Source organism: Canis lupus, chromosome 20 (genome assembly GCF_011100685.1).
Source record: "Canis lupus familiaris isolate Mischka breed German Shepherd chromosome 20, alternate assembly UU_Cfam_GSD_1.0, whole genome shotgun sequence".
Taxonomy (NCBI): Eukaryota; Metazoa; Chordata; class Mammalia; order Carnivora; family Canidae; genus Canis; species Canis lupus.
In genome coordinates this window covers 49,664,379-49,688,703 of record NC_049241.1, presented here as the reverse complement: position 1 = coordinate 49,688,703, position 24,325 = coordinate 49,664,379, and the positions used below count along the sequence as shown (strand labels likewise).

Here is a 24,325-nt window from a genome sequence, read left to right as displayed (position 1 = left end):
TCTGCTTTCTGGGCCTTACTTACCCCACCTGGAAAAAGGCCATGTCATGGCAGAAATAGGCCTTTTAGATACAGAGATGGTCAGGCACAGTGCACCCAGATTCAAATGCACATCACACAAACGCTCATCAAAGTGACCTAGGTGAGCCTAGCCACTCACTCAGGCATATGTTCATGTCACATTCACAGTCACCACAGGTTCACATAGATCAAATCACACTGACACGTGTAGGCACACAATCTCACAGACATACACACAAATATTGGTCAAGTTGTCACAAAAATAATAGGCACACCTAGGGAGAAAACTATCAGAACACAGAATTAGGGGCACCTTGGTGGCTCAGTGGTTGAGCCTCTGCCTCTGGCTCAGGTCGTGAGCCCAGGATCCTGGGATGGAGTCCCACATCAGGCTCCCCGCAGGGAGCCTGCTTCTCCCTCTGCCTATGTCTCTGCTTCTCTCTGTGTGTCTCTCGTGAATAAATTAATAAATCTTAAAAAAAAAAAAAAACAAAGAAACAAAAAAGAACACAGAATCATACATACAGACACACGATCACACGGAATACCATTACACAGGCTTACAACCACACGGACAAGAAACCACAAAGACATTCAGGCACACAGCCACTGCCACAGTTGCAGTGGCACACGACCACCCACAGTCAACCGCCCCACAAAGTCATAGGCACACCCACATACAGATACATAGTCAGATACAATCACACACATAGATGCAAGAAGCACAGCCCAAGCAAATCACCCCCAAGTCACACACACCGTGGCTACACGTGCTTCCTGGGACAGGCTGGCAGAGGTGGGGCTGAGATCGCCCCCAGGAGCCCGCCTGCCCCCTACCTCCCGGCCCCTCACAGCACCCAGTAGGGGAGACATCAAGGTCTGGACTCCTGGCTTCCAGGACTCATTTTTCTTGTGCCTCAGTTTCCTCATTTTACTGCAGAATTCCCCCCCTTGCACACGCCCCCTGCAACGGACCAATCAAGAGTGGGCCGAGCCCCCTGCTAGGGCCAATCCGAATGGGAACACAGCCGGCCAATTGGCTTGGCGCACTCGCCTTCCGCCCCTTCCCTGTTCTGCTTCTTAAAGCAGCTAACAGGCCTTGGCCCGGGCGCTGCCGTCTCCATCGGCGAGGCTGCCGTGGCCCTTTTAAAAGGCAGAGCCGTGGAGGAGTCGGTCCTAGCACACGCCAATGAGAAGCCCCATTCGGCATCCGCCCCTCCCACCCCCAGAGGTCAAAAGATTTTGCCAGTTGCACCGTGGACTGTACGGTGAGCCTGGAGGCGCCAGGTTAGCACCTGCGAGAGGGGCGAGTGGGGTCGGGGGCCGGGCGGTGGCAGCCACTCCGCTGACGCCCCTGCTCCTCCAGGTTGGCCGTGGTTGCTCCGCTTGCCCGCCCGCTGCCCACATGGCCCTGAGAAGAGTCCCCGAGCGGCTGCTGAGCCGTGGACCAGGCCTGAGCTTCCTGCGCGGGTGGGGCTCGGCGGCGGCGCAGACTGGTTAGTGCCCGGTCGGGGGCAGGGTGGGGAGGGTGGAATTGGAGGTTCGGGGGCTTTTCCGGGATGACTTTCCCATCCTGTGTTTGCAGAAAAGGGCGGGAAGACACTGAACCGAGCGACTAAGGGTAAGGACCCTCCTTGCGTCGGGTGTCTGCGGCCCTTGTCCAACTGTCTGTCTCCCCGGGGTGGGCTCTGTCCCGGAATCCGAGGGCTGCCCTGGAGGGAGGCAGGGCGTGGCTAGGGCCGAGGCGGTGAGTTTCCCGGAGATAAGCTCACATCCACCAGGAGCCAGGTGGAGCCGGGAGCGGGGCTGAGGATTCCAGAAGAGGAGGGTGCGGTGGTAGGGTGGCCGGGCCCAGTTAAGCCTCCTCCCGCTCTCTGCTCTGCGTCCCAGCCTCGCGTCCTGAATTTGACTGGAGGGACCCGCTGGTACTGGAGGAGCAGCTGACAGCGGATGAGATCCTCATCAGGGACACCTTCCGCACCTACTGCCAGGAGCGCCTCATGCCCCGAATCCTGCTGGCTAATCGCAACGAAGGTGCTCATGCCAGTGGGCGGATGCTCCCACCCTGCGCACCAGCTCTGCCTGCTTTAGCTGAGCCCCTGGCCCCCTCTGTCCCTGGGGTGGGGTTCCAGGGGGGGCAGGGCTGGGCCTGAGTTTGGGCATCCATCTTTTGCAGTTTTTCACCGGGAGATCATCTCAGAGATGGGGGAGCTTGGTGTGCTGGGCCCCACCATCAAAGGTAGGGACAGGTTTGTCTCCACACTCTGCAGCCCCCACTGTGGCCTGGAAAGCCCCCTCTCATCCCTGAGCTTGAGTTTCCCAGTCTGCAAAGCGAGGCTGTTATTCCTCCATCTGAGAGTGGCTGTGAGGACAAATTCATAAACCCACAAACTAGGGCCAGCTTGGTGTCCCCTCCCTGGGCACCCCTACGTAGCTTTGTCTCTTGGGCCCCAGGAATCACACTGGTCCAAGCTGGGCAGGGCTTTGTCTCCCATTTCTCCATCTTCCTTCTCCCTCCCCATCACCAGGGTATGGCTGTGCTGGAGTCTCATCTGTGGCCTATGGGCTCCTAGCCCGAGAGCTGGAGCGAGTGGATAGCGGCTATAGGTCAGCAATGAGCGTCCAGTCTTCCCTCGTCATGCACCCCATCTACGCCTATGGCAGCAAGGAGCAGCAGCAGAAGTATCTGCCCCGGCTGGGTGAGCAGTTGCCACGGAGTCTGGTGGAAGGAAGATCGTGTCAGGGGTCTGGAACTTAGGAATGGGACTGTCCCCAGTGCCTGCAGACCTTCTGTCCCTACCTGAAAGATACCCAATGGCTACCCAGATCCCCTGCCAGACCATGGGCCTCACCCCTGCATCTGATCCTGACTGTCCCCTCCTAGGTCTGCCTAGACTCTGCCCACTTCTTACCACCATCATCTCACTCCTGAGTTGCTTTCTGTGCTGCCCCTTCCTAGCCCAAAGTTTAAAGTCTTAATTTCCTGATGGTCCACAAGACCCCACATGAGTAGCCTGGCCTCTGCTGACCATTCCACCTCATCTATGGCCATTCTCTTGACTGCTCCTCCTTAGCAATCAAGAATTCTCCGAAAGTACCACTGTGCCTTTGCACATCTCTACCTCGCTGGGAGCACTCTTCTCCACTCTTCCTCCTCCTGCTTAGCTCCTTTTCACTGCCTTCAAGACAGATTATCTCTTTCCTGACTCCTACTCTCCCCATTGTGGCATTGTTACTGTGGCCTGGGGGGGGGGGGGGGTGGCTGTTCCCACATACCACCATCACCTGAGAGTGACATGAGGGCAGAGTTGGGTCTGCCTTTGGCCTGGCTCAGTGGAGAAGCTGACAATTTTGAGGGGATGGGTGAGGGACAGGCAGTCTTGTGACCCTGTATTGTTCCTGCAGCCAAAGGGGAGCTCCTGGGCTGCTTCGGGCTCACAGAGCCCAACCATGGGAGTGACCCTGGCAGCATGGAGACCAGAGCCCGCCACAACCCATCCAACAGGAGCTACACCCTCAATGGGACCAAGACTTGGTGAGGGGCCTGGTGTCTCAAGCAGGTGGGCAGGGGCAAGGGGGAGGTGGCCAGACCCTCACTGTCTGTCCCTCCCCCAGGATCACCAATGCACCTGTGGCCGACCTGTTTGTAGTATGGGCCCGGTGTGAAGATCGCTCCATTCGGGGCTTCTTGCTGGAGAAGGGGATGCGGGGCCTCTCAGCCCCCAAGATTGAGGGCAAGTTCTCCTTGCGCGCCTCATCCACAGGGATGATTGTCATGGACGGTGTGGAGGTGCCGGAGGAGAATGTGCTGCCTGACGTATCTGGTCTGGCGGTGAGCAGCAGCCACCTTGGGAACTGGTATCACTCACCAGCTGGTTCAACTTTCTAGGGCAGGGACCATGCTGGGGGCCCAGCTGGGAAACAGACACAGTCCCTGTGCTTGCAGAGCCCACACACGAATGATTCTGAGAGGTCCTGTTTGGCTCACTGATGTTTGGAAATTGCCCCTTTTTGGTGACCATTTTGCTCATACTGGCTCTGCCAAGGACACATACGGGCCTGAGCCAATTTAATTCTTTGATGCATGTACATCTTTGTCTCCTTACATCATCCCCTAGATCTTAGCATCTAGCTCAGATCCTGGGCTGGGTAAAACTGTATATGCATGAGCTTTGGTGCCAGGACTGTGTGTGGTTGAAACGGCTGCCCCGAATCCCTCTGTTTAAACTGACTTCATGTCTGGGGAAGGGGGTTTCCTTTATGTAGGTTAGTTCTGCATGGGGCCTCTCAGCTTCCAGCTGGGGCTGAGGCCTCTCTCTCAACTTTACAGGGGCCCTTTGGCTGCCTGAACAATGCCCGGTTTGGCATCGCTTGGGGTGTGCTTGGAGCTGCTGAATTCTGCTTGCACACGGCCCGGCAGTACAGTCTGGATAGGTATGTGGGGCTGCCATGAGATTTGGAGGTGTGGGGGCAGCATGGGCTCCATCCCTTACCCCTACCAGTGACTCCTCATCCCCTGTCTACCAGACTTAAATTCCACACTGGGTGAAATGGCCTGGGAAGTTCTTCTGAACACTGAGGGCCTGAGTGCTCAGTGACATTGGTAACACTGAGCAGTAACAGGGCCAGGGTGAACTCGGTGAGGGCCCAGTCAGCCTAGGAAGGCCTCCAGGACTGGGGAGTGAACATCCCCACACTTACCCTGAACTTGCCCACCTAGGATCCAGTTTGGTGCCCCACTGGCCAGGAACCAGCTGATTCAGAAGAAGCTGGCAGACATGCTCACTGAGATCACACTGGGCCTTCATGCCTGCCTACAGCTTGGCCGCTTAAAGGATCAAGACAAGTAAGGGTTGTGTGTTGGGGGAGCAGGACGTAGGCAGCAAGGACATGGTGGTGGCTGTCCCTGGGGACCAGGAGAGGAGGGTCTTTTGTGCCTGGTGGGCCCTGGGGACCTATGCCTTCTTTCCCTCTTGGCCTCGATGGGACAGGACTGCTTGCTTATCCCTTACTGGGAGCTCAGTGTCTGCTGCTAGGACTAGAACTTGGGGAATCATCTCTCCTGGCTGGGTTTGCCCGGGGCTTAGGGATGCCTGGGGTCAGTTCTTTGTGTGAGCCCATACTTGTTACATGCCTGTGCCACTCCCAGGGCCACTCCAGAAATGGTCTCCCTGCTGAAGAGGAATAACTGTGGGAAGGCCCTGGATATCGCCCGCCAGGCCCGAGACATACTGGGGGGGAATGGGATTTCTGATGAGTATCATGTGATCCGGCACGCCATGAACCTGGAGGCTGTGAACACCTATGAAGGTAGGGGCTGGGTCTCTGGGGGGAGGAGTGTCACAGTGGCCTCACTGTCTAAAGAAGAAGGGTGGGGACAGCAGGACTGAATCCTCCCAGCTGTCATCACTGGTGACCTGGGGCAAGTCCTACCCTGTGTTCTTCATCTGGAGTGGCTCACACAGGGACTGTGGAAGTGAAATGCTCTCAGCCCTTTCCCCCATGGTGCTCAGGTGGAGGGGTACTTCCTAGACTGTTTTATGACCTCCTCGGGCATCCCCAGAATGGGGCACAATGCCTAGTGAGCTGGTGGATGCTAGGAAGCAAGAGCGCAGCTACACACAGGAATCACCACTCCATTTTATGTTAAGAGAAAAAAGACAAATCATTGTCAGGCTGTAGTGCCTACATCTGGCAACTGGATATAATCGCATTGGACCTAGAACACCTTTCCCTGTGGGAAGAGACATGGAAAAAGATTATTTGAAAAAAAGTACAATCTAGTATCAGCCAGGCAGAGATGTATAAAGGTACAAGTGCTCATCTTGAGAAGAAAGTGGGACCAGGTTGGGCCTGAAGGCAAGTGTAGCTCCCTGGGCAAAGACAGTGAAGTAGCTTCTGTGTGCTATTCTAGATGGACATTCCAGAAACAGCAAAAGGGAAGGTTGGGGTTGGGGTGATCCTACAGGTGTGGGGATGACCCTGAGGACAAGCAGAGCCTTTAGGGAGTTTTATGCAGGGGAGGGATGGGGTCAGATTTGCACTTTAGGAAGTAAACGTAATTGTTATGTAATTCTCCATAAAAGGGAAGCAGTAACCTTTGCCTTCCACCCTGTTAAGCTTAGGAAGAGCAAATGAGAACACTGATGGCTCTAAAATGTTACCCAGACTTGACAGCATGGGATGTGGTATGTGGGGTGGTGGCTTTAGGATGGGGAGATCAGCTGGGACAAGCAATTTATCTGATGTCTGTGTTCCCATTCCCTCTCTTAGGTAAGAAAGGGCCTGACATATCTCCACAGAGCTCATCAGCTTTCTCAGCCTCTGTGTGAAAGAAGCATGAACGGGTTGAAAATTAAACATTTAACCAACTGTGCAGGGTGGGGTGGAGTGAATTTGCCAAGTATGGGGAACACCAAAGCTGGGCCCATGGCCAGGGCTGGACTTGCTGAAGTTTTGGGTCTAGCACAAGGACTTTTTTATCCCCCCGAGATGCATTATAGAACTGTGAAAAACAATTTTCTCAGTGTGGCCTGAACGGTGGCCTCTGAGCCTTCTCTTGGTTGCTGTTACTAAGAGGGGCCTCTCCCAGTAGCTGTCAGCAGTCGCCATCTTTGTGGGTCTGATCTTCCAAAGTAGTAGCCTAGGGGGAAGAGGGACATGAAAATTGACTTTAAAGGGAAGTTGTGAGCTGTTCTGACTTCAGACCATCTCTGTATTTATCTTGTCCAGGCACTCATGACATTCATGCTCTGATCCTTGGAAGGGCAATCACAGGGATCCAGGCGTTCACGGCCAGCAAGTGAGCATACTTCACCCAGGAGCCCAGATGGTCTCAAGCTCATTCCCAGGGAAATGCTGTGCTCTGAGCTTACTCAGGGAGGTGGCAGATGGAGCCAATTTTTATAGTGGGAAGTGAGAGACACTGATTCTTAATTATCAAAATTTTCCCTTTGAAGTCATTCAAATGTGTTCCTTAAAAAGAAGATGGGACTCTCTGTACCAAGTTCCTCAACCCACTTTTAACCATGGACGGGAATGGATTCCACTTATCTTGGAACAGAAGCTTCTCTTGATGGAGGGGGGGGGCAGGAAGAGGGAAGGAGAGTGACGTGGAAGCAACCTCTGGTGTCTGAGCAAATCCCCCCGACACCAAGAGTTCACTGTGTGCCCTCTGACCCTTCCATCCCGAGGGTAAGTGCCTTATGCTGGATGTTAGAGCAAAATGAGAGTGAAAGAGAGAATAAAGTCTGTATGTCTGACCTCAAGGTGTTGGGGCACATTTAATTGTAACCACCCAAAAGGTCATTTCCGTCACAGGAAAAATGTGGGGACTGTGAGGTGATTGGGCGTATGGCAGGGATTTCCCCACAAGTGGTCTGGCCTGGGTTGGAGTCTTGGGCTCTGCTCCAATAACCCTGGTCAGACACTGACCAGGGCTCAGGCCTGTAGACAGAGGGGCCCTTGTCCTTTCTGTCACCACAGGGCTGACCACACAGTGGTAGGAAATAACAACTATCTAGCTCCTCAGCTCAGACACACCACCTCAGAGGGAGCCCAGGACCACGGGTGAGATGTCAAGAGCATCAAGGGTTTTGCAGTGATAGTGGCCCCTATGGGGTTTAGGCTGGGCACGGTGCTAACATCCTTGGTTTGTGTGGACATTTACTTTCATCTTAGCCACCATGCCTCACCTTCCTCAGGTGGCACCTGCATGCATGAGTTTAGTCATACCTCTGGCTGGATGCACAGATCTTTGTACACTGTCTCTACGGTGTGGCACACTTGTTTGAGCTCTGTTTCCAAATGGCTGATCTTTGCCATTTTCTGAGTGAACTCTTGGAGCTTGTCTTGAATGATCTTGTTATGGTGATTATAAATCTGATACATCCTCTCCTCTAGCTTCTCTGTCAGGTCTGAAACCTTTTAAAGAATAAAGCAAGTTCTTAGAAAATCAAACAAGAGGTATCATAAGATATTTGTTTTAAGTGGCTAATATTTCTGCAATTTATTTTATAAAAATGGTAAGAACAATGCCAGTGACTGGAAGTGAAACTGCCTATATATTCAGTTTTTTTTAAAGGAAGATGCAAAATTATGTATGTGGTACAGGCTCAAACAGGAAGAAAATATGCAATGGAAACTAAGAAAACATGTGACAAAGTAGCTGCTGGATAGTGAGATCATAGGAATGTTTTCTATTTTTTCTGCTATGTTATATTCTTCTCTACTTTCTAAATTTTCTATTATGTACCAGGGTATGTGCTGGTAGGGATGGGAGGAGGGAAAAGGGAAAAAAAAGTCAGCCTGTCATTGAGAGATGCATGACATGTGTCTCCCATGTGACCAACAAGCTGTCCCACTCACAGGACTCGGTGCATTCTGAAGAAGCATCAAGGATGATCATTAGTGTTGGACCTGAACATCACATCAGACTTTGTTAGACTCTTAAGGCCCAGCCATGTCAAGGGAACCCTAATCTCCCATCACAAACCATTCCACTTTTTTTTTTTCAAGATTTTTAAGTAATCTCTACACCCCACACGAGGCTCAAACTTACAACCCTGAGATCAAGAGTTGCATGCTCTACTAGGTGAGCCAGCCAGGCGCCCCCAAAACAATTCAACTTCTGAAGGACAAATGGGTGTGACAATGTAGGCTGTGCCTTGGCCCCTACTCCATTGGCCATTAGCCTTGGCATGAAATAAGAGGGCTAGGCTGCAGGTGCAGATGGACCTTCGTTCCTCCTCCTGGCTCCTTCATTTGGGCAAATCATTTCCAAACCTTACTCTACCATCTATAAAATGGGCCTGATCTCTGGGCAGGATTGCTGTAAGGGGGAAATGAGGTACTGCTTGCAGGTTGCTTAGCATCAGGCCTAGAATCTGAAAGACACTCAGCAGCAGCTTCATTCCTTCCCCTCTCACCCTTTACACAGGACTCCTTCCCCTGCCTTTGCAGTGTATGGGAGAATCTGTCACCTTGATCTTGAGGCTGTCCCTGAAGTTGGTCATGAGTGCGTGGTCTTTCTGCCTGCTCTCGTTGATGTTTTCAATCAGTTCCTGGGCCCTCTTCTTCAGGATGTCGATGCTTGAGTCCAGAGAGGAAAAGCAGGATCCTGACTTCCCTTCTAGCATCATCAGCTGGCGGTTGGCACTGGAGGTGGCGATAGAGGGGCTAGAAACCTGACTTCTGAAAGTACAGGAAACTGAGGTCAACACCAAACTCTCCTGAGAGTGCTGACCTGAATTAGCTCTATGGTGGGAGGGGAGCCAGTGTTGTGTGTCTCCTGTGGGTGATGCTTGCTTATTTCATTCACACACTGAGAGGCAGGGACAGCAACCCCATTTTGCAACTGGGGAAACAGATCCAGGAGTGCAAACAAAATCCACCTAAGGTTCCAGAACAGGGGGATCTGCTGGACTCCAAAGCCCACTGTCATTTTTATTACACCAAGTTGCTACCTTGAAATGAATGTCAGTTATACTATTTAGTTTATCAACAACTATAGATTGGGGCAAAGATTGTAAACAACTAGAGGGATTCTGCATAGAGATTCCTTTGTCGAGACCCGTAAGTTTTCACTCTGGTTTAAAAACAAGTGGAAGGAGATCGCTGGGTGGCTCAGCTGTTTAGCGCCTGCCTTTGGCCCTGGGTGTGATCCTGGAGTCCTGAGATCGAGTTCTGCATTGGGTTCCCTGCGTGGAGCCTGCTTCTCCCTCTGCCTGTGTCTCTGACTCTCTCTCTCTGTGTCTCTCCTGAATAAATAAAAACTTTAAAAATTTTTCAAAAAAAACAAGTGGAGGGGTGCCTGGCTGCCTCAGTTGGTAGAGCATGTGACTCTTGATCTTGGGGTCTTGAGTTCAAAACACACATTAGGTGTAGAGACTACTTTAAATAAATAAATAAATAAATAAATAAATAAATAAATAAATAAATAAAATATTTGAAAACAAAGAAGTAGAAATTATGCATAATGCGTTATGAATGAAGTTTATGCAAAGAAAAAGTTGCAATCTGATTAGCAGACCCTTTGGTGTTTAAAATTAAGATAAAATGTTTAAGGTATGTTTTTTTTTTCTTCCTTCCTTCCTTCCTTCTTTCTCTTTCTTTCTTTCTTTTTTTTTTTTTTAATTTTTATTTATTTATGATAGTCACAGAGAGAGGCAGAGACATAGGCAGAGGGAGAAGCAGGCTCCATGCATCGGGAGCCCGATGTGGGATTCGATCCCGGGTCTCCAGGATCGCGCCCTGGGCCAAAGGCAGGCGCCAAACCGCTGCGCCACCCAGGGATCCCTCTTTCTTTCTTTTCTGTATCTTGCTTTATCTGATCTGTAAACACTTTCCATCTGTCAGGCTCCATGCTAACTTCACAGGTTGTCTTGCTGCAACCTCTTGACCATGTTTTGGGGTTGGTCCACTCATCATCTTTACCTACCTTGTAGCTGAGGATGCAGGATCAGTGTGTCACTCTGAGGGTCACTGGCTGGGGTCCAGCAGAGCTGGGTGTGGCACCCAGCTGGCCTGACTCCCCAACCCATGTCCTGCTGCCCCTGGGTCCTGTTTCTTCCCCTCTGAGCTCCTTCTAGCTCTTAATGGCTGAGACTCAGAGGTGCCAACAGCGTGGTTCCTGAACTCACCAGTTCACAAGCAACCATAAAGTTGGCCAAGACCACACAAGCCAGGCACTGATTACTTAGAAAATTACATTTTGATTTTTGGATGCTTTTTCCATAAAACTATTTTTCTTGGTGGTTTCCTGACTGCCCAAGTTCTTCCCTTTGGCTCAGGATACAAGCACAGTAAAACCCCTGAGCACAAGAGCCTGGGTGGCCAGAGCTCTCACCAGCACGAAAGCTCTCAGGCCCAAGACTTCAACTGTGTCCTGGTCCTTAACTATTCCTTGCCAGATTGCTTTTTGGCTCTGTGGCTCTGTGCCTGCTCTCTGACTTGACCTGTGAGACCTAGCCCAGACCAATGCCTCCTTTGAGAAGCTGTCCACGATCCTGTGCCTATCACTGTATGTGCTTGTCACAGCTCACATCCCTATCTCCCCAGAGGGCTGTGTCCTATTTATCTCCGAATTCACAGCACTCACCACATAGTAAATTTTCTATTGTTCGTTGAATGAATGAAGGACACCTTCTATCTGATCTATCCCTCCCTCCTCTGGCTTCATACAAAGTATGCAAGTCCATCAGTCTCCAAGGCAAGATACGTGAGGTCAATGCATTTATCAAGTTGGGAAAGTATTCTCTGAGGCAGATAATCTATAGCAAAGACTTACATCAGCTAGAAAAGAATAGACCAACTAAAGTCTTCCTGAGTATTCTTGTAAAAAGACATTTTACTGCAGGACAATGGTTTACTAAGGAGTTTATGGCCTCTTAAGCTTGCAATTACTGCTTTCCTACAGGGAAGTGAGGCAGAAGGAGATTAATTCAGACCTGGGACACACTGATGTTTTATTTTTTCCTTTTTTTTTCTTAAGATTTTATTTTTAAATAATCTCTAAATGCAATGTGAAGCTTGAACTCACAACCCCAAGATCAAGAGTTACATGCTGTACTGACTGAGCCAGCCAGACCCCCACAGACTGACAGTTTAACACTCAGACTTTTGTAATGTTTGGATGCAAGCGAAAAACACAAAGTGGATAGCTCTTAAAAAGATAGCCATGCTTCATGATGATAATGAAACTTGCAGAGGTTCAAGAAAACCTGGTGTTTCACTTCCCTGAGATTGCAAGCACTGACAGCCCTCATGTTCAGCCTAAACTGGGGTTCTATTACTTCAGTCTCCATCTAAGAGCATCAGCCGCTCTTCCCTTCACCACTGTATCATACTCACACCAAAACCCTACCCTGGCTCTCCATAACCAAGTGGTGTATCTTTTCTCAAACTCAGGAGTTTGAATGATACTGGAGGAAATAACCTGTGAACAGGGTCACTGCAGAGTCTTGCTCTCTAGCCTCTGGGGAGTCCTCAGGGTCACTGGGCATCCTATCTGTGCTCTGGTCACCTCCCTCTCACATGCCTATCAGCCATTCCAAACCTTCATAATTCTCCTGTCCCTGACCCCACACTTGCCTCCCCTCACCCTGAGCATATACAGAAAGAGCAGACCAATTCCCCTGACTACTGTTCCTCATAAATGGATCCACAACCATCATTCCTCTTTCCAAATTCCCAGCTTGGCAGGCAGGAAAAAGGTCCCATGCCTCTACAGGGCTCCCAATCCTCCCCGCCTGTACCTCGCCCTCTTCTTATACTTTTGACCTTTCCCTTGGGCTAGCCCTTTCTGGGGCATGTCATCCCCAGTTTTACTTTTTTTTTTTTTTTAAGATTTTATTTATTTATTCATGAAAGACACACAGAGAGAGGGGCAGAGACACAGACAGAGGGAGAAGCAGGCTCCATGCAGAGAGCCCGATGTGGGACTTGATCCGGGGTCTCCAGGATCACGCCCTGGGCTGAAGGTGGTGCCAAACCACTGAGCCACCCAGGCTGCCCCCCAGTTTTACATTTTAAAACAACACACATATACATCCCTCCCCTCATACACCCTTCAGTCAGCCTCCTTCTTTCCTCCCCTTCACAGCCATGTAGCTCTTCTAGAAAGAGTTGCTGACACTTTCTGAGATATTTTCCCACCTCTCACTCTTCTCAGCCCCCCAGTTCCTATCCCAGTTCTCAAATGAAGTGTCTCCTGCCAGGGTCCCAAATGGCACCCAGCAGATACCTCATACTGTAATTCCCTTGAGCTGGCTGTGGTGTTACTGACCATCCTTCCCTGCCATTCTCAACACTTGGTGTCCCCAGGCCCTGTTGTCGGCCTCATTCTCTTCTCTTCACACCATCCGTTCAGAACCTTGCTCTGAAGCCAGGACCCCCAAGCCTCCTCCCTGCTGCCCTTTCCTGCTAACCCCCCACCCACCACCTCACAATGGACAACCCGTTATTCCCTAAAGGAATCCTTGTAGCCAGAATGCCCCAGCAATCCTTTTCCCTTCCTATATACTGCCTCTTCTAGAAAGTCTTCCCTGGCTGCATTATTTGCACATGGTACCTACAGCGTCAGTGTCTGCACCTCAGCCTCCCCCTGTAGTCTCTGGGAGGACTGGACCGTGTGTCACTCATCTTCATGTCCGTAATACCTATGCCTCATGACAGGAGTAATAAAGGGGTGTGGGATAAATGGATGGATGACTAGCGAGGGCATTCATTACCATCCACCTTCTACAACCCCCCAGGTTTATCCTCAACCCACACCTGTCTCCTGAGCTCCCAACAATGTATCTATTTTCCAGGCCCTCTCCACTTGGCTGTCCCAGAGGCCATCTCAAACTACAAATTTGCATACCGACATTGCCATCCTCCTTCTCCTTCTGTGAATGACACCAAAAGCCACCTGGTTTCCGTGCCAGAAACTTAAGTCAGCCTAGAGTCAGCTTTTCTCTGCAACTCCACATCCTGTCAAAAAAAATCCTCCCTTCCACCTCCTTGATCTCTCCCAAACCTATCATCTTCTCTCCATCTAATCATTTCTAACTCTCCACCTATCATTTCTCACCTGGTCTCTAGGGACTTTCTAAATTGCAATCTGATGTCCTACTCCTGCTTGACAGCTTGAGAGCCCCCACCTACCACAGGATCGAGAAAATTCCCTAGCACTGAGCACAAGGCCTTCCAGGGTCCTGGCTGCTACCTTCCCTTTCCATCTCCTACTCCGAGCAATTTGGAACCTTCCACAACTTCACCAAACCCATCAGCCTTTGCCTGAAATGGCTTTCCCTTCCTGCAACTTCACCATTCGGAGTGTATGCTGGTGCAGGCCCACAGCACCTGCGCTTACTAATCACAACACTGCCCAGGTTTACACGCATTGGTTCCTTCCAAGACATGGCGCCTGCTTGGGGTAGAGGGGGGTAGTTACGGATGGCAGTCTGCACAACCCAAAGGCAGCATAAATATTCACTGAATACCTAAAGGGAGACACCGGGGTGGCTCAGCAGTTGAGCGTCTGCCTCTGGCTCAGGGCATGATCCTGGAGTCCCGGGATCGAGTCCCACAACAGGCTTCCAGCATGAAGCCTGCTTCTTTCTCTGCCTATGTCTCTGCCTCTCTCTCTGTCTCTCATGAATAAATAAAATCTTTAAAACAAATTAAAAAATAAATGAATACCTAAAGGAACGAACTTCTTCCAGAGCTGCGTGTAACATCCCCGCTCACAAACCTTGTCCCCACAGTTGCCTTGTCCCGACAGTGTAAGGGTCTGAGATTAAAATCAATGATAAAAACAGGTGCTTCTTTTTATGTAATTGCTCACAACCTGCTTGAGCTGCTAACAATTCTAAGTTGCTCCTTTCTCAGGCTCCAGGGATGAGGCTGGAATGGTCTTCATGGCAGCTATGCAAATAGTGAAAAATCACTTGAATTCATCTCATTCAAATTTTGTTGTGGGACAAAGGCCTGCATCAGATGTCTGCAGAGAGCTTCTTGATTTTTTCCAACCTCTCCTTTGGGGATTTACTTCTTTCCATTTCATTTTTCTTAATACTCAGCAGCTGCATATTCATCAGGATGCTAATGAATCATAGGCTTCCCTGGGCCTGCATTCACCAATTAACTTTAATAAACAAAATGCATGGTGTCCTCTTCACTGGTTTCCCCCATTCCCAGGCCTGCTTCTATTGCCCAACCCTGGATGGAGGCCAGCGAATGGAAGTGGGCCCAACAAAGCAGGCTGGGTGTGCATGGCCTCACAGAGGGGTCGGACAGGGGGGATCTGGGGTGGGGGCTGTGAACACTTCACCCGGCTCACCTATTATAGTCTGTCCTTCTAAGAAGTCCCTAATTCAGCTGCAAGGATTAGGACATAGTTTCTGAGCAGGGCCCACGCTGGCAGGGGGCCCGGGAACGGTGAGGAAATGGGTCTAAGTGAAGAGACCATCTGTTCGCTCCAGGTAAAGCTGTGATTGGCAGGCGTATGAGCCAGAGCCCCCCGCTGGTGGGGCCCTCCCTCCATGGCCTCTAACAGATATACAAGTAAACAATCCGCCAGCCACTTATGACCACCGCAGGCGGCAGTCCCAGGAGGGGAGACAAGCTAATCAAACATTCAAGAAGGAACACAACAGAATCGCTGGTGCTTGGGCAAAATGAGGTTTTGCTGAAGTACAGCCAGGAAGGGGGAAGGTCTGAATCAAAGCTACCGAGCCTGTTCTTCACCCTCTGCTTTTCTTTCCTGAAATGTGTTCACATTTTAATCATGTCACTGAGTGTCTGCTGCTGGATCCATTAATTGGCCCTTGCACTGGTTCTAATCCATCTGTTTTTTTCAGCCCAAAGCTCTTGTGGAACTCCTTGAAGTCTTTGATACGCAATTGTCTATGTCTCTTTGCCACTTAGGTCCAGGTCTAAACATGCTATTTGTAGGAAGATGTTATCAAACAAATGGCTCCAGTCATTTCCTTCTTTTTTCTGGTCTCCAATTGATAGCACACACCTAGAAACCACTCCACCTTGTAGCCTGCTTTATAACTGAGGAATCCGGAGGTAAGGAGAAGCTGGCTTTATATGTAGAGTCCTTAGGGCCTTGTCCTGAGCGTGGCCTTGTCTCACTCCTTCCGCAGGTGAGCTCATTCACCCCACAGTTGTCACTGAATCAGTGACTCCTACAGTACCATCTCCAGCCCCTTGTCCCACCCAGAGTTCCAGATCAGCAAGTCCAACTGTATTCTGGATGTGTTCATGCGCATGTCCCCAGTTACCTCAAGCTCAATAAGGGCAAAATGGAACTTGTGTTCTTGCCTCTGCCACGGAAACCACTATCTGCTGGAAACCAGTCCAAAGTGGGGAGAAAGAGGTGTGCTAGTAAACATTTAGCAAGTGGCTCTCCGTGGGGGAGGAAAAAAAAAGGCCTGATTTGTAGTGTTTGCCAATTTCCATAGTGCCGACTCTCACTATGGGCAATTTCAAGCTACTAACATAAAATCGCTAAATGCTATGTTGGGAAGAGATGTGGGAGCTGGGAGGAGCTGGCCCCAGTACAACACAGCATGGGTATCCCTGCTGCCAATCACAATGCCTGATACACTGGCCTTTTCACTGTTTGGTAGCACACTAGCAGGGAGAGATCCTCAGTTCATCCCCTTTCTCAGCCTCACTAAACACTCCCCCCTAACCCCCATAAGAGTTTCCCTCCATCTGCCCTGCTAGATGCGACCCCCACAGAAACCTCCCACCCGATCCCCCAAATCCACTCATGCCCCCTCCCTTCCATTCTCCACAAAGCAGCCAGTGTCTTTTAAAAACAGAAACCAGAACATGGCACTTCACTGACACAGTGATTCCCCTCCTATGTATCTACACAAGAGAAATGAAAATATATATCCACACCAAAATGCATACATGGATATTCACAGCAGCATTATTCACAAGAACCAAAAAGCAGAAACAACTCAAATGTCCATCAACCAATGAATGGATAAGTAAAACATGATGGGTCCATAATATAGAATATTACTCAGCCACATAGAGAAATGGAGTTCTGATACATTACAGCATGGATAAATTGTGAAGACATTATTCCGTGGACGAAGCCAGTCACAAAGTACCATGTAAGTGGGGCAGCCCAGGTGGCTCAGCGGTTTAGTGCTGCCTTCTGCCCGGGGTGTGATCCTGGAGACCTGGGATCGAGTCCCGTGTCGGGCTCCCTGCATGGAGCCTGCTTCTGCCTCTGCCTGTATCTCTGCCTGTCTCTGTGTCTCTCATGAATAAACAAAGGACCATGGAAGTGTATGATTCTGCTTATATGAAATGTCCAGCAGAAACAAATCCATAGAGACAGAAAGTAGTGGTTACTAGGGTCTGAGGAAGTTGCAGAACCCGGTGGATAATGGTTAGAGATATAAGGTTTCTTTTCAGGGAGATCAAAGTGTTATAAGGCCGATAGCATTGATGGCTGCATGGCTGTGTGCTTGTACTAAAAACAATTGAATTGTACATTTTAGGGATGCCTGGGTGGCTCAGTGGTTGAGCACCTGCCCTGGGCCCAGGGCATGATCCTGGAGTCCCTGGATCGGGTCCCACATCGGGCTCCCTGCATGGAGCCTGCTTCTCTCTCTGCCTGTGTCTCTGCCTCTTTCTCTGTGTGTCTCTCATGAATAAATAAATAAAATATTAAAAAAAATAATTGTACATTTTGGTTGGTGAACTAGATAGTATGTGAATTATATTTCAAGCTATTTTCAAAAAATCCTCCGAATAAAGTCTGCGGCTGACAAAATGACCATGATCTCGCCTCTGCCCAGCCATCCAGTGCTCCTCTTGTGCTCATACCCATACCCAGCCACACTGGTCTGCCTTCAGCTCCCTGAACACCACAGGGGCTTCGCATAACTTCTTCTCAGCTCCTTCTCCCACCCCCATGGCCACTCAACATCCATTCTCCCTTACCTTTTGATTCAGCATTGCTTCTTCAAGGCTGCTGTCTCTGGCACCCCATTCAGGGCTGGCTGCCTTGGGGTGTTTTCCCAACACCCCAAATTCTTCTGTGTCAGTACTTGTTCAGTACTTGCCTCTCGGTCTGATGGAACCACCGGGAGGGTATGTATGAGAGCATGTGTCTGGTGGACTCAGGACCTCCCCCTGCTGCCAATCACAGTGCTTGATATGCTGACCTTATTACTGTTTTGTGGGCATACCAAGCTTATTCATACCTCAGAGACTTCCACTCTTCCTGGAAAATCTGGGTCCCCCTCCCCTGAGGCCTCCTGGTTGGTACTTTTCATGTGTGATCTCCTTAGAAATTTTCTCTAGGGCAGCCCTGGTGGCTCAGAGGTTTAGTGCCGCCTTCGGCCCAGGGCCTGATCCTGGAGACCTGGGATCGAGTCCCTCATTGGGCTCCGTGCATGGAGTCTGCTTCTCCCTCTGCCTCTCTCCCTCTCTGTGTCTCTCACGAATAAATAAATAAAATCTTAAAAAAAAAAAAAGAAATTTTCTCTAAACTCCCTATCACTCTAGATGCTTCTTACTCTGTTTTTTTTTTTAACAGCAATTACCACCAGTTGAAATAACATTATTTTATTGTTATGATTATTGTCTCTCTCTCTCTCTTCCTCTTTTTTTTTTTTTTTTTTTTTTTTTTAGAAAATCAGCTGGGCAACAGACCCAGAATAACCAATACAATATTGAAGTAGAAGAACAAAGTTGGAGGACTGATGAGCCTTAGCCTCAAGACTTACTATTAAGCTGCAGTGATCTAAATAGTGTGGCCCTGGTAAAAGAATAGATAATAGATAAGTGGAACAGAATAGAGAGCCTAGAAATAGAGCCACACATATGTAGTCAACAGATCTCTGACAAAAGACCAAAGAAAATTCAATGGAGAAAGTAGTCTTTTCAACAAGTGACACTTAAATGACTGGACAGCCATGAGCAAAAAACGAGACATGGACCTCATATTTTCACACAAAATACAGCACATACCTAAATGTCAAACACAAAGCTATCAAACTCCTGGAAGATATCACAGGGAAAAAAATCTAGAGGAACGTTTTAGATATAATATCAGCAGAAAAAAATCGGTAAGTTGGACTTCATTAAAATTAAAAACTTCTGCTCTGCAAAAAGGAACTGTTAATAGAATGAAAAGATAAGCTACAAACTGGGAGGAAATCTTTGTGAAACACATGCCTGATAAAGGACAAGTATCTAAAATATACAAAGAACTCTTAAAAACAATAAGGGAACAATCGACCTGATTAAAGAAGAGGCAAAAGATCTGCACCTCCCCGCAAAAGACTTATGAATGACAAGCATATGAAAAGATGTTTAACTTCATATCTCTTTAGGAAAATGCAAATGAACACAACAATGAGATACGACCACACACTTATTTAAATGGTGAAAATCCAAAAACTGACAACACCAAGTGCTGGCAAGGATGTGGAGCAACAGAAACACCCTTTCCTTGATGATGGGAATGTAAAATGGCATAGCCACCTTGGAAGACAGTTTGGCAGTCTCTTACAAAACAAAATATATTTTTATCATATTCGTCAAGCCATAGCACTCCTTGGAATTTAGCCAAAGGGAATTGAAAACTTAACTCCACACAAAGACCTGCACATGAATGTTTATAGCGGCTTTATTCAGAATTCCCAAAACTTGGAAGCAATCAAGATATCCTTAAGTAGGTGAATAGATAAACTGTGGGACATCCAGTCAATGATGTATAATTCAGCACTAAAAAGAAAGGAGCAATCAAGCCATGAAAAGATACAGAGGAACCTTAAGTGCATACTGCTGCTAAGTGAAAGAAAGCTTCAAGAGAGTAGAACTTCTGATTTGTTCACTTCTGCATGCTCAGCATCAGTGTCTGGCCAAAGCAGATCCTCAAAAAATATTTGCTGAATAAATACATGTTCAAGACAAAAACATTTTTTGTCACCCTTGATGCTGCTCTTTCAACTCCAAAAACTAATCCATAAGCAATTTATGTCAGTTCTATCTTCTTAAACATACCCAGAATCTGACTTCTCATGATCTCAACAGATCCATCATAGGCCAAACTGGAGTCATCTTGCACCTGGATGATTCCAATTGCCTCCTCACTGGTCTCCCAGCTTCTACTCTTGCCCTCAATAATCTATACTCTACATGAAAGCCAGAGAGAGGCTTTTAATACCTTAGCCCAGAGGACTTCAAACTTCTATAAAGGGCCAGAGAGTAAATTTTCAGCTTTGTAAGGTTCTGTTGTCTCTGCTGCAAAAAACTTGACTCTGCAGAAGCAGCCATAGACAAGCATGGCTGTGTTCCAACAAAACTTTATTAACAATAGTCCTTGCCATGTCACTCTATTCCAAACCTGTCCATGGGTAATTAACACCCAAAGTCCCATTAACCTGTCTGACTGCATCTCTTCCTATCTCCCTCTTAGGCTCCTCCAACACAGTCCTCCTCACAGCCTCTGCAGGTACTGTTCCTCTGCCTAGAGCATAGTTCTGCCTACCCTCATGGTTCCCTCGTCACCTCCTCCATGAAGGCTTTCCTGACCCTCTGCTCTAAACTGGCACTCTCTTGGGGCACCTGGGTGGCTCAGCGATTGGCGGCTGCCTTGGACTCAGGTCACAATCCTGTGGTCCTGGGATTGAGTCTCACATCAGGCTCTCCACAGGGAGCCTGATTCTCCCTCTGCCTCTGTCTCTCGTGAATAAAAAAACAAAACCTTAAAAATAAACCTCAAATCTTTAAAAATAAAGAAACTGGCACTCTCTCCTTATTCGGCCCCCCACCCCCACAGTATTATCATCTCCGGACTACTAGATGCTCCCAAGTTTACCAGCTGTCTTGTCCTCTCACTACTCCGTCCCAACACTTGGAACCATGCCAGGCATGTGGTAGACGCCCGACCAGTTGGCGGAGCAAATGCACGCAGAGTGGACGCTGGCAGGGTCTCGTGGAAGAATCGGGTGAACAAGGACTGGGGGTCTGTGTGCACCGTGGGCCCGAGTGCTTCCTCACCTAGCTGGCCCTCGACCAGCTTCTTCTTCGCGGCTCTCCTCGCCCTGCGGCTGCTCCTTGCTCTCCCCCAGCAGCTGTGGCTCCTGGTCCTTGCACTCTACGTGAGGCATGTCCACCTGTGAGCACAACCAGCGCTTGAGAGGCCAGAGGAGGGAGGGCGAGAAGGGGTCCCTCCTCCTGCCTCTTCGACCCCGGGCACCTCCGTTTGCCCCTGCGGATGGCTGGGGACCCCCAGGAGAGGTGCGCGGGGCTGGGATGGGCACCACGAGGTCGGGGGCGTGCGTGGGGCGGCCCTGCGCCTGGAGCGCCCGAGGACATTGGCCGGGAGACCTGGAGGGGATGGAGTGAGGGGAGTGGCGCTGGGCTAACTGGTGTGTGCCTCGGCTCGAGTCCTTCCAGGAAGGGGAAGAGGTAGGAGAAAAAGAAGGAAAGGAAAGAGTGCGGCGCGTGGGTATCTGAGTCTTTCTCTACCCTGCGCCTGCCACGCGCCATGCGTCAGGGTCTGTCCTTCCGGCCTGGGCTGTCAGCGTGTCAGTCACACAGTCCCGTCAGTCAGGGCCTGGTCAGTCAGTCAGGAAATCGGGGCCCGGCCTAGCGAGGGGTGGCCCTGATGGCAGGAGACAAGCGGCCCGGTTCGGGTCCGCCAGGGAAGTCCGAGATCGCGGCAGTTCCCCGTCAGTCCGCCCGCCGCCCGCGCGAAGGGAAACCAGCGCCGCGTACTCCCTGTCGCTCCATTCTGTCTTTTCCCGCCTTCTCCTTCGAGCCCTCTGCGCACGCGCCGACCCCGCCCCCTGGCTCGCCCCGCCCCCGCGCACGTGCGGCATCACGCGCTCTTGGTTCCGCCTCTTTTTGAGAACTTGCGCGCGCCGCGTGGCGGAGTCGACCGTTAACCGGCGGTTGGGCTGTCCCAGGGGCTGCGCGCGCAGCCAGCGCCGCCCGGAGGAGGGGGTGGTCTGTGTGCGTGCGTCCCCCTTGTGGGAGGATTCCGGGCCCTACTCAGGTGGAGGGAAGCGATTGGCCGCTGCGTTTATTCTTAGGTTTAGATTATCTTCGCTGCCCCAAGAAATCTTTGCAAAGAAAAATCCTGACCGTTCCTGTTCTTGATTATGACCTATTGTCCTCAGTGAAAAAGTTTTTGCAGTATCATCTTGAATCAGTTACCTGTGCACTCTAGCACTGGAATCTCCTTAAAAACATGATGGGTTTGGCCTTTACGGAGTTGGGCCCATGTCCCTTACTACTACTACTAATAGCAATATTACCTTAATGGTGACAACTATAACAATTGGCACCCGAGGAGCCAGAGTGGGAGAAAATACTGCTAAACATATTTCTGAGCACTTCTAGCCAGCATCTGCAAAGAACGCAATAAGACAACCCAACTTAAAAATTGGCAAAAGATTTGAATAGGCATGTGCAAAGGTCCTGAGGTGGGTGCAAACTCCGTGTACTTGAGGAGCAGCCAGGCCTGGGAGGGAGGGAGAACAAGGATTGGGGGAGGCTATGGGTGAAGGATCAATGTTGGGCAGGGACTGGGCTGGGAGCCAAAGCAAGGGGGTTTGGCTTTTGCTCCGATTCACTGGTAAGGAGGTAGAGCTGCTCTCTGGGACACGTGTCAATGTCTATGTGGGAGAGGCAGCAGGAAGCCTGTGCAGGACTCTTGTCACCTGTCACAATGACTAGGGCACACACATCTTGACACCTACATTCTGGAGAATGTGGTTTGAAATCTGGTCGCTTGGGATGCCTGGGTGGCTCAGCGGTTGAACGTCTGCATTCGGCTCAGGGTGTGATGCCAGGATCTGGGATCGGTCCCACATCGGGCTCCTTGCAGGAAGCCTACTTCTCCCTCTGCCTGTGCCTCTGCCTCTCATGAATAAATAAATAAAATCTTAAAAAAAAAAAAAAAAAGGAATCTGGTCTCTTACCAACCAGAGACCTGGGGGCAGGGCATAAAACTTCCACTCAGTCTCAAAATCCATTTTTGCCTGTAAAATTTATTGCCTGTAACTGAGGCAATAAAATCTAAACTGGAACACAATGAGTTTAGTAAACAGCAGCTAACATTAGTATCTTGTGGCAAAGCCACAACGTAAGCAAAATGTACCTTCCTGCAGTACCAGGTTTGGAGATTGGAGTAGATAACTCCAATCTCCAATCAAAAATTTCAAAAGATTTACTGTTAAGGACACACACATGCACACACACACTGAAAAGAAACAAAAGCAACACAATATGCAGGACGTTTTTTTTTATAGTGCAGGGTTTGTAGAACTTCTGAAAATAAGCAAAATCAAGCCTGTCTTGTTAAAGGAACATATATAGCAGCAAAAATTTAAAAACACAGGAGAAAGAGAAACACCAAATTCATGAGGGAGCAATCTTAGCAAGGTGCTGGCAAAAGGAACTAGGACAAGCCCATAGGGTCTTCAGAACATTAGTCACAGATCTAAAATGCATAAGATCCAAAACAAATATAGTCAACGTTCAGATTTGATCAAACTGGGGGCAGACTCCTAGGCGCTTGATGTATTAGGCTTTATATTTTATGCTATACACTCTTCTTACCCACCCACCTTCACTTTTCTGGGGTTTTATCCCTCCTTCCATTTCTGGAACTTACCTGTTTATGGCCCCCATGCACTCCCTTCCCCCTGGGAGCTCCCAAGGGCAGGGACCTGAGTCAGCTTTGCCTATTGCTGAGTCTTTATTTAGCTCATGATACTACTGGCACTCAGGAGGTGCACTGTTGTTGCATGAGTATTTTTCTGTATGTCTTAATTATTTAATTTGAAACAAAGGAAAAAAAAAAAAGCTGACCGGGTAGCCCTTGGGAGATTGGTGACCATACACCCTGGGACCAGAAAAGCCTACAGCCTCAGCTGCCAACTGTGCTGGCTGTTAACGGTGGCCTCGTGGTTCCAGAAAACTGTTCACGTTTCCAAGAGCGCGCTGACCTTGAAGACGTGAGGGGAGCAACACGGAGACTGAGATTTACTTTAAAATATTTCCACAGACACAGGGATCTTGCTCACACTGTTCAATGTGGGTTCATGAAGCTCTATCCTACTCATCTCCCTCCTCTGAGCTCCTGTGAAATCCTTAGGAGATCATTAAAAAAAAAAAAAAAAAAAAAAAAAAAAAAAAAAAAAAAAAAAAAAGCAGCTTTTTAGGGGGAGGATGGAGAGATGAATTGGTGGAGTACCAAGGACTTTTCTGGGAGTGAAAATGCTGTCCGAACCCAGGGGATGAACATGGAGCATGAACCACAACACAAACCATGAATCGTGGGTGATCAGGATGTGTCTATGTACTTCATTCATTGTAAGAAATGCACCCCTTTGGTGGGGCTGTTGGTAGTGAGGAGGCTGTGCGTGTGTGGGGGCAGAAGGTAGATGAAAAAGTCCTCTACTTTCCACTCAATTTTGCTGTGAACCAGAAACTGCTTAAAAAAGGGGGGGGGGGAAGGGGCAGCTTTAAAGAAACGCTTTAAAAAAGTACAAACACCTATCTAAAGCTGCCCCCCAGTCACCCCACCATGCCTGGCTCCCAGGGTGAATCATGGCACTTGTCTTGGCCTTCCCCTCCTATATGCCCCTTCCACAGGGGTGGGGGACTTCTGTTCTATTCACCTAGAGGAGAGCCTGGCACCACCAGGTGATGGGTAAATGCTTAATGGAGCTAGCCTTCCCCAGGTGGATCTGGCTCAGGCAAGCCACGTGCTTCCGAGGACCCAAGTCTCCCAACCCACCATTCCTCACACCCAGGGCTCTAGC

General features: G+C 49.5%; 2 protein-coding genes across 7 annotated transcripts; one reads left to right on the top strand and one right to left on the bottom strand.

Annotated features, from left to right (window-relative positions):
- Positions 1 to 1,155: 1,155 nt before the first annotated feature.
- GCDH (glutaryl-CoA dehydrogenase) lies at positions 1,156 to 7,288 on the top strand. Its single transcript, XM_038567125.1, has 12 exons — positions 1,156 to 1,307; positions 1,387 to 1,516; positions 1,606 to 1,641; positions 1,911 to 2,054; positions 2,197 to 2,259; positions 2,549 to 2,719; positions 3,426 to 3,555; positions 3,636 to 3,852; positions 4,351 to 4,454; positions 4,741 to 4,866; positions 5,170 to 5,330; positions 6,753 to 7,288. The coding sequence occupies exons 2-12, from the start codon at positions 1,426 to 1,428 to the stop codon at positions 6,824 to 6,826; spliced, it is 1,317 nt and encodes a 438-aa protein (XP_038423053.1). The 5' UTR covers positions 1,156 to 1,307; positions 1,387 to 1,425; the 3' UTR covers positions 6,827 to 7,288.
- Positions 5,647 to 23,673, bottom strand: SYCE2 (synaptonemal complex central element protein 2). 6 transcript variants are annotated; one of them, XM_038567131.1, is made up of 5 exons: positions 23,173 to 23,673; positions 20,550 to 20,665; positions 9,002 to 9,176; positions 7,755 to 7,943; positions 5,647 to 6,663 (listed from the first exon to the last, which is right to left on the bottom strand). In XM_038567131.1, exons 2-5 carry the CDS (start codon positions 20,657 to 20,659, stop codon positions 6,619 to 6,621), a joined length of 519 nt encoding a protein of 172 aa, XP_038423059.1. In that variant the 5' UTR covers positions 20,660 to 20,665; positions 23,173 to 23,673; the 3' UTR covers positions 5,647 to 6,618. The 6 variants fall into 6 exon arrangements, with proteins under 6 accessions (XP_038423059.1, XP_038423056.1, XP_038423055.1 ...); XM_038567128.1 differs by having other exon boundaries at positions 9,002 to 9,212; positions 23,173 to 23,668; XM_038567127.1 differs by lacking the exon at positions 23,173 to 23,673 and adding an exon at positions 21,270 to 21,345 and having other exon boundaries at positions 9,002 to 9,212.
- Between the last annotated feature and the right edge of the window lie 652 nt (positions 23,674 to 24,325).

Coding starts and splice junctions, on each gene's coding strand:
- GCDH (XM_038567125.1), top strand. CDS start 1,426: ATGGCCCTGAGAAGAGTCCCCGAGCGGCTGCTGAGCCGTGGACCAGGC. Junction 4,455..4,740: donor CGGCAGTACAGTCTGGATAG/GTATGTGGGGCT, acceptor TTGCCCACCTAG/GATCCAGTTTGGTGCCCCAC. Junction 5,331..6,752: donor GGCTGTGAACACCTATGAAG/GTAGGGGCTGGG, acceptor TATCTTGTCCAG/GCACTCATGACATTCATGCT.
- SYCE2 (XM_038567126.1), bottom strand. CDS start 21,041: ATGGCGCGTGGCAGGCGCAGG. Junction 20,666..21,020: donor TGGCGCGTGGCAGGCGCAGG/GTAGAGAAAGAC, acceptor TTGTGCTCACAG/GTGGACATGCCTCACGTAGA. Junction 6,664..7,754: donor ATCTGTGCATCCAGCCAGAG/GTATGACTAAAC, acceptor TCTTCCCCCTAG/GCTACTACTTTGGAAGATCA.